At 31.2% G+C, this 14183-nt stretch overlaps 2 protein-coding genes across 3 annotated transcripts in view; both read right to left on the bottom strand.

Annotated features, from left to right (window-relative positions):
• LOC119835284 overlaps positions 1 to 3811 on the bottom strand; it is a 6023-nt gene extending 2212 nt beyond the window's left edge. The window contains exons 1-4 of one of the 2 annotated variants that reach the window (XM_038360016.1): positions 3689 to 3811; positions 2617 to 2739; positions 680 to 862; positions 46 to 168 (exon numbers count right to left, since the gene is read on the bottom strand). In XM_038360016.1, coding sequence (XP_038215944.1) covers positions 46 to 168; positions 680 to 862; positions 2617 to 2730 — 420 coding nt within the window. In that variant the 5' untranslated portion in view covers positions 2731 to 2739; positions 3689 to 3811. Of the gene's footprint in view, positions 1 to 45; positions 169 to 679; positions 863 to 2616; positions 2740 to 3684 lie in introns of both variants that reach the window. The other variant, XM_038360017.1, reaches the window with a different exon arrangement.
• A 1611-nt stretch (positions 3812 to 5422) lies between these two features.
• The window catches only part of LOC119834788, a 14276-nt gene continuing 5515 nt past the window's right edge, over positions 5423 to 14183 (bottom strand). Inside the window, exons 2-4 of the mRNA XM_038359288.1 lie at positions 7722 to 7880; positions 6723 to 6824; positions 5423 to 6484 (exon numbers count right to left, since the gene is read on the bottom strand). Coding sequence (XP_038215216.1) covers positions 6395 to 6484; positions 6723 to 6824; positions 7722 to 7880 — 351 coding nt within the window. The 3' untranslated portion in view covers positions 5423 to 6394. The remainder of the gene's footprint in view (positions 6485 to 6722; positions 6825 to 7721; positions 7881 to 14183) is intronic.

The following is a 14183-nucleotide window of genomic DNA, read 5'->3' as shown; positions in this document are numbered from 1 at the left end:
ATAATTGATGTATGTTAGTGTCTTAATTTAAAAATCTGTACTTACTGCTGCCGCCAGGTAAGGTTCGAAATCTCTGCCATAATTTCTCTTCTCGTGATTTACTTCAATCATAAGAGTTAAGCCAGCTGCGAGATATAACACAAATGCTATTCCGTGGTAGATTACCTCCTGAAATATGGAACATTTTGTGAAATAGAAAATACAGTTATTAAACACAATTTTTGAGATATTCTTAGGTTTTTTCAGGCGCAAACAAATAACAGTCAGTTGAATAAGTGACAGGTCAAAATAGATCTTTAAAACGACCCCATATTCATTATTAATGAGCTTTACTGGCGGCATGCTCTTTCTATTGTAATATAAAATCTTGACAGAATAACTTCACGTTTATTAATTAATATGAAATGACACACTTTTTTTTAACTTACTTGTTAGTACATCATTATTTTTAAACAATTTATCGGAACAAGATTAAATTTAAAAAGACCACACAGGAGGCAATAGTTTTAAACAATAACAGAATCATAAAAATCGGTTCACCCAGAGAATTCTCTTAGATAACAAACCTAAAAAGACACACTTGAGAACCTCCTCCTTTTTAAAATCGGTTCAAGAGCGTTATTTTCGTTAAGTTTACTAAAATATATGTTTGAAATTACTTATATAGTTAACTACTTACGTATATAGTTTTAGATATCATAGAAGCCGTACTAAATGATACTAAGCATGACGTTAGTAAACAGAAGGTTCCTATTAAAAACGATACTGAAACCAGCAGGAAGAACAGCTCTGGATTTTGGTTGTATCTTGAAAATGGCATCAAGTAATGGCCGACCACACCGACGCACGCTGCACCCAAGAGCTAGAATAATTAAAATTAAATTTTATTAATTTTATACAGAATTAAAGGCAGTATTTTTAACAACGCCTAAAGGGACGATAAAATCAAATCCAAGAAATCAAATTAACTCAGAACATACAATAGAATAAACGGTTACCTCTCATATAAAAATTAAGATATTCATTTTTATGAGTTATTCAGTTTTGAGATTGAGATATATGATAAAAATACATTTTAAGAAAGAATTTCTGTATATAGATATATAATAAGTATGTATAATAGTGAAATTTATTTATACCAAATGTAAAGCACTATCACGAACTGCGCTTCAAAAATGGAAAAATACCTACATTTAGTTTCATTATTACAAAACCAACATTATCATATCAAGAAAACGTTTGGCAAAAGAGCATTCGCAAAATGCATTGCATGAATTTGCAAAATGTCAGACAGACACACAGACGCACACACGTCAATTTTATAACACCCCTCTTTCTCCGTGGGGGGTTAATAATATTACGCCGTAGTGTTATAATACTACAGCAGCGTTAGTGTGTGTAGCAACCCCGCACGGCGCTGCGTCATTTATTGATAACTTTCAAAAATTTTCTCCGTTAAAGAATATTTTTTTATACATTTAAACTAGACTATGTAGCGAAATAGGAGTCTATTTGCGTATATAGTCTACTTGCAACTGCTATTTTTTTAAGTAATTTAACCTTCAAGTAATTTGCCATATCGAATAAAAAATTATGTTTAAAGTTAAGTTTTTCGTTAAAGTTAATTTAAATAAATACATTTGTTTACCAACTTCATGAATAGAATTTTTTATTCTATGCGAAAACTCCTTGGGTATCTTTCCTTTCCCACGTATTTTTTCAGACTTCCAAAATCTTTTAAGACACAATTTCTTTCCGAAATTAAGCTATCTTGCAAAATTCCGAAAACCTGACTTAAAAAGATACTTTTATTATGATAACTACTGTCGTATTTATGTATTTTTTTTATAAATATGTAATACGATATGACTAATGCAGTACATTTTTCATTATATGTTACCGGTTATGATAGGTAATTTCGCTTTTAATAAACCCATAAACCCTTGCTCAAAATTTTATATTTTTGCCGTGAACACTCTTAACAAGACTTCGTTCTTAATTCCACAATGTGAAATAATCCACACTCCAAACCTTGCGCAACTTTTAAATGGGTCACACTCCGGACTCATGAGAATGAGATGAAATTAATTTAGGTTATGATCACATCAGACCGGTACTCTTATTAGTCGATATCTGTTTTTTTATGTACTCATAATATTTATGCTTTTTATTTAATGTCACCAAAATTATTAAGTATATTAAACAAGACTCGGTATAGGTAAATACCATGGTAAATTTATCGACAATAGATCGAACATGTCAATAGTTGAGTAATAATACCATCATTACCTTGGTCTTTAGCATGTACGCGATAATAACGTGTAACGAGTTTTCAGTATTTAACCGCAGTTGGATGAATCAATTTAGTACAAATGACGAACCGAAATGCGGTTTATTTAAATACTAGAACTGCCTTGCTACTAAATGTCCAATCCGATATATTTAAATTGGTATCAGCCGGGAACATAATATAAATAGACAATTTTGTATTAAATATTATTATTAAATACTAGTTGATCACGTTATGCGGTAAGGAAATTATTCTTTTATAGCAAAAGTTTGCTATGAAATGATAAAAAGTTGTGAGTCTATCAGTACAAATAAGATAATTCTTACCAATTGAGCTAGTTTAAGTAATCCAGGTAGAGTGCCGAGGTAGCCCGTGTTCACAAACAGTGCTGTCCCAGACGTCGTCGCGGTAGTCCTTGTGATGGTGACCGTGTGAGACATTATGGTTTACTGAAAATGTAAATAATGTCCTCAGGATATGCATTTTCAGGTTAATCAAATTGAATGCGATCACCTATTCCTATTTTGAATAACCAAATCATTAATTTCTGCGCTATAGGCTAGACTAAAAAAAGTTATTACAATTAATTTAATTTACAATATCTCGTTAGTCGTACATATTTTATGAAATAAAAAAATAAATAACCAAATTAAACATACATTCTTGCACAAATGTTTTCAATACAAAGGCTGTGGACGAAGGCTCGCCAAAGCTTGCCATATAATATGACGTCATCGTGTTTCCGATAACAATAACCTTATGGATATACATATACATATGTTGTATATATGTGGATGATGAATTAAATTGTCGTATCCAGTCATCACCGAAAATGTACGGTGTAGGTCAACGCGTTGGCGGGCCATGACGAGTTTATGTGCCGAGGTCGCGAATAAGGTTTATATAGGTACTTTCCGCAAGTAGCGAAATAACATCTGTTAAGTGTTATGTACTGTTAAAAATAGCGCCTGCAAGTAGGCTCCAATAATAACAGAATAATAAATCTTTGAGACCCAATATACCTAAAACACGATAACCGATAACATCAAAATATTTATTGAGGTATATCAATATAATTAAATACATAAATTAATAAAGGATATGAGCGATAACAATAACTGACACATTCTTGGGATTATTATCAATCCGAAGTTCGCAGAAATATAAATATGTGCAATAATACTGCTAATTGTGTCTAGGACCTAGATATTTCTTCAAGACTTATTGTCTCCGGTAACTGTGTTACACGTATTTCTATCACATTGCATAAACAATTCATTGAAAGTGAGTTTTAAAATATAATAAACACACCTATTTTAAAACAATGTTAGTTATATATAACTGCATAAAAAGAAGGTTTGTAATAAGCGTATGCAACTATAAAGTCGACTTACTTACGTTTTATTAACGATGTCGTTTTAAAATTTTAAAGGAAGGTGGAAAATCGCGAAAACAGCGAGTAGCTATTAAAGCGTCCACTGAACAACTGCACAAATCAGGCGGTGACTCACTTGTTGCTCTGCGCATGCGTAAGGCAACTATATTACATAAAAATACATCCTTTATAATCCAACCAGAGTATACTCCTATACTACAAATTGGAGGAAGTGGTACGCTTTTAGAATATATTACACAGGATCTTCATGAGGCAAAACTAATAATAACTTAATATTGATATAGGTATATACAATTAATCTCTTACATTCAACGGATTTTTAATTAAAATCTATATTCAACACTCAGCTCAGTACCTATCTCTTTGGAAAACAATCCTTGACACTTGGCGTTAGTGAAATAGAATAGTTAATAAATTTCCCTTGAAACAGATCACTCTATATTTTCGATTTGACTCCTTTTCTTTCACGTCCAATTATCGCTATAAAATTAAAATTGGTCCTGAAAGTTATTCCAACGTCTTTATTACTTTTTGAACAATTTAGCCACTTCGAAAGCAAATTCGTAAAACGTTTACTTTTTATTTGCCTACATGATCAATTTAGTAACAAATATGTAATTAAAAATTGTTTTATCTCTAGAAACGATCGAAGGAATGATCTTTACGAAGCAACAGAGTCAAACTAATCAATTTTTACTAGCTTTCTAAAGTCTTCGACACCTATGACCTATCCACTTTCGCTTTAATAAAAATAAAATTCAATTAACGTTCCACCATTAATCTCCTTATTTAATTAATTATTATTTTAAAATCGACTAACAATTTGAAAGATCGAAAGTTTATTTGTGTATCGTTTATGCTTTCAATATACTACAGTACCTATACTGCAGTACAGATTTTGAGAAAAGTAAAAGCCAGCGTCAATCACTTAAAACAACCTCTAAAGGATATGACTGAATTAATCCCAGCCATCTTTAAAGTTTAAATCATACAATAGAACTGGGAACACTAATGATATGCGCAAACAACAAAAAAATAATTTTAATTTCCTAAATGTTATGAAACGTAGGAATTAAGAAGCCTTCCCTCATTAGATTTCTATGTCTTGTGGGAATAAGTTTGATACATTTTATTTATTTATTTATAAACTAAAAAATACACAATTGCAATAAGAAATTTACTATATTTTAAATAAATAGTATAGTATAGTAGTATGAATTTATTAATAATATATATATTACTATAACAATCGTATACGTACATGTGTGTGTATGTGTGTTTAATTTTAAAATACTAAAAACAAAAAATCCACTTGTGTCAGGATTCCTATTTGAAAGGCTCTTCAGTCCGAATATAGTCAAGGACTTGCACACACAGTCCATACTTTCTTTTACACAGCATTACTTTCTCAGTTTCCACCTAGTCATTGAAAATATTTAATTAAATACTTTTTCTAGCATATAAATAAGCAAACTATTATTATGACCAAAAGCGAGAGGATACAATTTGCTATGTCAAGTGTTTGGAATTATTAAAGTATTTTTGTCTTTTGTAGAGTTAATATGCTTAATATTACAATTTTATATATTGGCTACTCGCTATTTCTACTAATATACTAGAATCTATACAAATCTACATAATGATATGTACATACTGTATACGGATATAGTTATGATAAGTACTTGGACGCAATATGTTAAATTATTAATTATGTATTGAAAAATAAAAGACAATAATATTGTTACCATTTATTTATTTTGATTTTACAAATTAATATAGTTAAATTAATGTATTGTGTTATATTTCCCTTGCTAACACTAGGTACTTACTTGAATAGATTTTAATATGTAGATTAAATTTATATTTCAGAACTTAACAACATAATCAACCGTTATTCCAATTATATCAATATTGTGTATAATAAAAAATCTTTTCTTAAACGTACATGATACATGTGACGATACGTACAAATACTTTTATAAAAATTCGTGACATCATTAGATTTTGGTATAATCTAGGTAAAATTTAAACGAGATTACTCTATTTTAGTTGTTTAATACAATTTTAGTACAATCCATTTGTATATAGCAAAATCCAACGAACAATTTGAAATCTTTTTGAAAATTAATTCATCATCATAATCCGACTAGGCATCTAACGATATTACTACTGATCAATGCTTTATAATGTGCAAAATTAACATTAATGAAAGTATTTATATAGATATCATAGAATTAACTCTTTATAAACTATGCTAAGTGACAACAAAAAACGCCATTTGGACGGTATCAGTTGCCTATACAAAAAACGCTGTATAACTGACCACAAACATAACCAATTAATGCTATTTCTGTATAATAAGATTAAAAAATAAACAATAACAGTCACACAAAATATGAACACACCCAGAACAATAAATAAGATAGGTAGCTATATTAAATTGTCATACCAAGGTGGTATGGTTATTATGGCCTTTTTCGAAAAATACTTTAAATTTTAATATATTTTTATGTTCGTCAATTTTCCTAATTACATATAATGCATAGCATAATTTTCAAAAATAGTCAAAAAATAAAATCGAAAACGCAGACATAATGTACATTGTTGTAATATAATTTTTATACAATAATAAAAGTACATAGTTAAATTATAACAATATTGTTCGGAGGTTAATAGTCCCAGCGGGGTGTGGGTGGGGTCCTGGAGCTTCACGCCAAGCCAGTGGCGCCATTCCTGTGTTCTTGGTACAGTAAGAACGAACTGTAACCATATGCCAGTGTATTGAAAACACCGAACACCTGTATGTACAGAAAAATCTTATTAACATTCGGTGAAACATAAAAATACCTTATGATAATAAATGACTTGCTAATGAAGAATTTTTATCTATAACGATAGCTTTTTGATGATATCTAATATTGATCTGTTTATTTAGGAGCCTAATATAAATTAATATTTATAGCAAGATACATATATGCTTGTTCTTTTTTGTATACCAATTTCCACTAGAGCTATTTTTTTAGAAAGAATACTTACAGCAGCTGCAACATTACGTCCATAGCTTCCATAAATCGAAGTGAACATCACAATGAAAGCGATGAGGTAGAACAGCGTCTCCAAAGCTGTGCTGATCAATTCCTGAAAAAATTATAAAACAATTACTAATATTGAAATCTAATGGGCAAAAAATTGTTCTATTCAATGTTGAATCACCAAAACTAGGAGTCCTTCGATACCAATGAGAAGACATGTATTACTCTTGTGACATATATTTTACTTGCACCCAGATTTAATAAGAAGAAAAGGAAGTAGAAGTTTTAGGGAATTATGCTGGTTTATAACAATTATCCATCCTATAAACTCTTAGCTGAGTGCGAATTATTGTATATTTGCTCCTATTTCTTTTTGGGTCTAACTTGACTGGACTCCATATTGTTTATTTATATGTACATGAGACACAACAAATATGAGTATATTAAATATTATATTAAAATTTATGGAACAATAGTATAGTATAGTATGAAATATAAAAGTTGAAAAAATTGCGTAAGCAAATAATTAAATTTTTCCACTAATTTTAAAATTAAATATGACGTCACGCGGACAAGCCATCACAATAATTGCTTCATATTTAAATATTCTATTAGCATACACTAATTATTTAAACAATTATTTGTTTCCTCTAATTGCTTTACCTTTATTCCACAGCTATTTAAAATCGATTGAGGACATGTAAAAATTCAGTCTTATCATTTGCTGGCTAAGGATTGTATTGGAAGTTTATGTCCGAATTTTTATTGAGTTGCAGGATAAGCAATATCCTGTGTGATTAAAAAAAGGAAAAATGAAGTTGCTTATTCCATTACTTTTAAAATTCAGATAAGAATATAAAAAAGGATAACAGAATATAGAGACATAATATGAAATTGTATTAGCTAGAACTTGTTAGACTTATTGCTTTTACAAAGACATTCCTTATCCCCAGTAAATGCATATACACTTAAAAATATATGTGTAAAAATTCTGATAACTTACCGATAAAACCCAGTTGATTGGTATCTTAAGGGCGTCCCTCACGCCGAGGAGGTACACGAAACTCCACATGAGGGTCGTGATGAAAGCAGTGACAGCAACAAAGACGTACCACGACGACGCAAACGGTGTTCCCAGGGACATGCATATTATGCCGATTATCTGAAATTAAAACATAAATACGTAATATTATAAAAATACTTTAAAACGATCTCATTATAAATGAACATTTTCAGGTATTTTTGATATTATCAAAGGAGCAGTTTATAAGGCTTCTGGACACAAATAAAAATTATTTTAATTCACAATTATTGCTTATCATTAATCCCCAAGTCCACCAAAACGCAAACGTGTTTAGTCTAGACATATTAATGGTCTAGACGATTATATTGATTCCATAGGGTCTAGTTCCATAGGGTCTAGGTTGTGACTATGAAATTATTTTATTATAATGATAATTCATCCGTACGAAGATAGTTGATTGTTATACAAAACGAAGATGATTTAATTCGATTCGATACCTAACAGTATTAATATACATGGCCATATAAATGTCTTTGATAACATGCACAAGGTATACGAGAAGATATATAACAATTCATATAACATTCGATTTGTTAGCCATTAATTGTATAGTTTTTTTTTTATATTATTTATCATCTAAATGTTGGATATGACAGCATATTCATTTAATATAATGATTTAAAATAACAACAACATTACAAATTCAAATTAATTCTCCTTACTTAACCTTATCTAATCGTAAAAATTATAACAATTGTGCATGTCATAATCCATGTTTATATACACTATCTACGTTAACACATTAATTTAATGTTCGTAGTTTCCTCAGGTAATTGGAATATCTTAGCGGTAATATCCTAGTACGACTAGGGCAACGGTGCCAGGTAAATGTCCGGTGAAGCCTCCCCTCCGACACAAACCGGTTCCATATCGCCCAAGCCAATGCCGGAACGCCATACGACCTAGCTCATAGCTGTCGCAATGTTCGCAAACAGGTGTAGACATTCTTTTTGGTAGTTCCGATCCCCGTGAATAATTACACGAGATGCGATTTCGACTAATATTCTTAAATGTTTAAGATTGTTAATGAGCTGTTCAAATAAATATTTTCTAGTCGAATGACATGTGACGATAACATTGTGAAAATTGGCTTTTCACTTGAAAAATAATACCTTTTATGACTTTCACTCATCTTTGCTTTTACTAACTTTTACATAATAAACAGCTACTGAGACTTTTACTGAAATATTTTAATGGTATTCCTGTTTTCGTAATATCTCGAATATTATTTTACATCTTCAAGTATGCATATTAATGTGTAATTTATCATTTAACGGCTTTGACCGCGCAAAATAATAGAGTTAGATTCTATAATATGGTGGGAAGGAGAGCTTTTCTGTGAAAAGATCGATTAAATATGAAAGGATCGAATATGAAACACAAAATGTACTTTGTGGTAAACAATCTACCTTTATTATATATAATCTGGAATTGTCTAGCTATAGATTCTCTAGAAAGGTACTCAATATTTTCAAGCTAGCACTTATTAATCCAAAGTATGGCGAGTTTATAAATCGGCATAAACAGTATTTACAAAAAATATAAGAGGCAAAAAGGCTCATTTGCAAACACTTCTAGAGTTTCAAAGATTTTGTAAGAGCGAGACTGAAACTAATGGCGTTTTACAATACATGCATTTATTACAAAAGCGCTTTAACGTAAACGAGGTCAAAAATCGATGCCATGTGTGTGACGCGTGCGCCGCGCTGGTGAAAGTGCGTGCCAGCATCGCCACGCATACACATGGGACTCGACCGCCATTTGCCGTCTATCAATGGAAATGAACACCAAAGACATACATGCTAAAATTTCACTCTAAATAACAAGCGGTCGATGGCCGGATGTCCGCTACAACTCGAGAATATTGATAAGCATTTATAAATCCGACACTCTTATGATAAGCCATTTTTTAGTATAAATGTACCAATATTAAAGCTTTGTACTTTGTAGTTCACTATTATTTTTATGTTGTAATATTATTTCCTGAAAATTAATATATGCTTGTTTGACAATTTTTTTCCGTAGAGCATGGATGTGTGGTAACAAATACTTGGAACTCTCCACGTAAGTTCGAAAAACCTGCAGGAAGAAAGTTCCCTCTTCCTCATATGAACATTACAAATGCTGAAATTTTGTTCATGGTAGGTAAGAAATAAGCATAGCTTCGCTACTATAACGTTGTACCTATAGATACCTTCCTAATATAATACTTATTATACTTCATAAAGTAATATTTTATGTTAAATATTTCGATGTGTTCACACTATTCGGGTCAGTGGGTATCTCGCCAACGCAGCGATCGTCGCACCCAAAAATGTTGTTATTGCTCAGTAACCATACATCCGCACCATACATTACTACAAACTAAAATTTTAACAATAAATTAATTACTTTACCCAAAAGTAATTCGTTATTTGAATGAAATTGAGAAAAATATGATATTATTTTTCAACGATAGTCGTAAAATTAAAATACATATATTATGTTAGTCTAAACGTGTCAAAAACAGTGACATAAATTTTAAACCCGACTCGAACTTGACCATTTTATTTGTTAAGACAATGCTGCCCACAAGCTACTACAAATAGATTTTTTTTATGTCAACGACCTCAGTCTGCGCTTCCCGTTACCACACCTTACTACAGTTGCAGCTGTTCCCCGTAGCAACATGATTACAAGAAGAAAAAGTATGTAAGTCGAATATATTAAACTGATAAACAAGATGCCAATCATCGACCAGTCCGAGAATAGGATATTGAAATATCAATTAAGAAACGTTTTTTTCGTTCTCACTAACGTGAGTGACGCAATTCGCTTGAATTTCATTTCTCTAATCGAATAACGCGGTGTTTTGAGGAATTTTATTTATTTTTTTACCTTGAATTTATTATTTGTATATTCTTTTACATATTTTCGATTAATCGTTTCGCCTACGTAAATTATAACGAATACCAAACGTGTAGGTAATGTGTATTTTATTAAATCATATAGCTATCAATTTTGTAAGCATTAAATTTGGATTAAATATTTTAGGCACATAAGTTATTGTTAGGTACATTATATTGTGTTTATTATATCATCAAATATGTTTGTACGACATATACACGGTAGTGATAGACTATAAGACGTGACTGACTCGAAGTAGCTTATAGAAAAGAGTCATGAATATCGACCGATTGTCGTATTGAATCAAAGTGTTGACCTTGATACTCAATATTCATTGCGTAGATATTTACTACCTACAGTGGAGATACTTTTCAATGAAAGTTTTTCAATTTCATTGCCCCCAATTCTTACCCGTGACGATTTATAAAGCGGCTATTAAATGAAAGGCAATATTTACAAACAACTTCAAAGAGAAATTGTAAATACGTGGGTTGTTTATATAACACCTTTTTTAAAATGCAAATTTTAAAAAGCGTAATTCTAAATTATTACGCAAATTTACTTATAATACCTATGATTCTTTTTGTCTTATAATTACTTGTACGTTGCGTGTCTTTTTCAACGTAGGATAGCAAAAAGCAAAAGCTTGTAAGATAGCTTATTTCCAATGATGACGCTAACAAAATCCCAATACGTATATTTCTACCTGTGGGCCTACCTGTAGAGTATTGGTAAAGCATGTGAGAGCGATTTATTAATTTAACTTCAGAGTATTAAAGCTTGAGATATAACAACGACGTTAGGTATCTATTGTTTTAAATGAGCAACTCAAACTCATAGAATGAGGTCACGGGCTAATAACAGTGTGAAGAGAATTAATAGATTCGGTCGTTGCTACTGTTCAAAAAGACAAGATAGTAGGTCTTAAACAGACGTAATTTTACATCACATTATTACCATTTCACATCCTTTTTGATATTACATGAGTCAGTTCTAATTGTTAATTAAAAGATCAGGAGCAGCTACTTGAACCTTTTTGACGTTCCTCCGTCTTAGGTCAAATGGGATCTACTTCAAGATGACTCGTCACAGAATTAAAGTTGATGTCACTAGTCAACTCACCAACGTTATAAATATCACTTGTTAGAGGATTATTATGCCATTAATAAATTTGTATAGTATGAATTATGTGAAAATATTCATACATCATACACAAAGCACGATTATGCAATTTTTAAAATACTGACACAAAGGGCCCTTTTACGGGTTACTGAGCAAGGATTACCTACACTTAGATCACAAGAGGACCTTAAATGGACTTGCTAAACAAGAATGAATAACGTTAATTAATTCTTATAAAACATCGCTTCTATGTCCTAAGCCTCATAGAATTGATACAGAAGATGATAATAATTTGATAATTTTCTATGTAGATTTGATCATCCAACATGTCTAGGATGTATTATTATATAATGCTCGCAATAAAAGAACAAGAGAGAGACGACCTCTAAAAATAACTGTTGCTGTCGGTAAGAATAAATACATACGGTAGTAAACGCGAATAAAAAAACGTGACGACATGTTAGTTAGGCATCATAATAATGTACCTAATATTGTTGCTCTTGTACGATTACAATTACACAAGAAATACGTTCCATACTTACATGTATAATAAATATTATGTATCCTTAATAGAATAGAGCCAGCACTTAGCACATCAATAAAATTCACTGAGAATTATGGTTACCTAGAGATTATATGTATAAGACGATATTTTCTTCTTTTTTCATTTGAAGATTGTATGTTTACTTCTATAGTGTAATTCTATAATAATTATGTAGAGGATCTCAAGAATTATCAGACCAATATTCCTTCGTCGTTCAATATGTCCGTGATCCTTGAATTCAGCAGGCTTTACATGTACTACGGGCAAAGCCGGGGCCGACCGTTTGTATTATAAGAGAGGGAGTTAAAAGATCTATATACCTACTTAGAAGATACAGAAGCAATAAACTTAAAAACCTGTTCAACTGAGTATGTTGTTTGGTATTCGTAAAAATTGTATCTAGAAGTATTATATTATCACAAATGACTTATACAAACTTGTTTTAAGTAAGAAAACATCGGTATTATCTATTTATATGACGTGTGCTAATCATTCATTGGTCCTTGAATGGCGTCAGGTTTCTACGCGACATTGTTTTTACAAAGATCGTAGTGAATAGGAATGTTTTAAATATTATAAGCATTCCTATATACATTTACAATTCAAAATGTATTAAAAATACACCAACACCCCAATTTCTACGAGCCGTAAAATCAATGCTGATATTGACAATATTTTAAAAAAGAAAAAAATGTCTCTATCCTAGTACTGTGTTTTTTTAATCCTTCTTCATACTTCGATTATAAAAGAGCGAGTTTTTATAGATTGTGATGAAATTTGGCATAGACAGACATACATTATTTACGGAAGACACACATAGCCTGGATATGAACATAAATTTAATTCATACACCACGTACTGGTCCTAGTTATACGGAATGTAGAAACTGAGAGGAAACAATTTCAAAAAAATCCCAGGTGCAGCACTTCCACGCGTTGACAATTAACATGACAAAGTATAAATGTATAAACGTGTTTCAAAATAATAAACAATAATTGTAAAACCAAAGAGTTTCTCTTTTATCACGCTCTGATAACTATTTATAAGCATGAGACACGAAAACAAAATGCTCGTGTGTTAATTGTATAATACAACATAACGTATTCGGTTTAATTTTGAATGGGATAATAATTAATTTATCTTAAAAAAACTCTTTCTTGTTTTACACACGTTAACAACATTTAAATAAACATTTATTCTAAATAAAACGGGTTCTTTTTAAAGCTACTTAATATTAATCCTCCATTTTTTTATTGTTATAGCGGACAACTGAGCTTGTGATTCTTGATGGTAAGAGGCATTACCTCTGCGAATTCGCTGCCCGCCATTAGGGAATAGGGATAAGGAAAGGATTCGAGACTGAATGAAGGAATGGACTGAACCCACTCGCCATACGAAACACAGAAGCACGATACTATTTCACGCCGTTTCGGTTTTCAGTAGAGTTGTAGTGTTATGAGCGTGCTCACATCCCACATCATAGAAGATATTTATTTATTATGACAATTTGATCAATTTCTTGTACAAATAATTCCAGTCATGCCTTTTACATGACGACACACCTAATACAAACACAGAGATATCCATCTACTTAAATGTACGAAAAGTGAAATGATGAGAAACGTCAGGTTGTAACACCGGCTAATCATGTCGACATCTACCGACGCACGCTGACTTTGGACCAATGTGTTGACGCCAGAACTACTTTCATTTTGATACCAGCTTTCACCAGCCTGATACGTAAAGCTATGCTCAGTCCTGCTCTACTTGAATACATCGTAAATGTATTTAACGTATTGGCTATTGCATTTCAAACTTGGATCACATAT

Source organism: Zerene cesonia, chromosome 20, assembly GCF_012273895.1.
Source record: "Zerene cesonia ecotype Mississippi chromosome 20, Zerene_cesonia_1.1, whole genome shotgun sequence".
Classification (NCBI taxonomy): Eukaryota; Metazoa; Arthropoda; class Insecta; order Lepidoptera; family Pieridae; genus Zerene; species Zerene cesonia.
The sequence above is the reverse complement of the archived record's forward strand: the minus strand, read 5'-3'. Positions and strand labels throughout refer to the sequence as shown.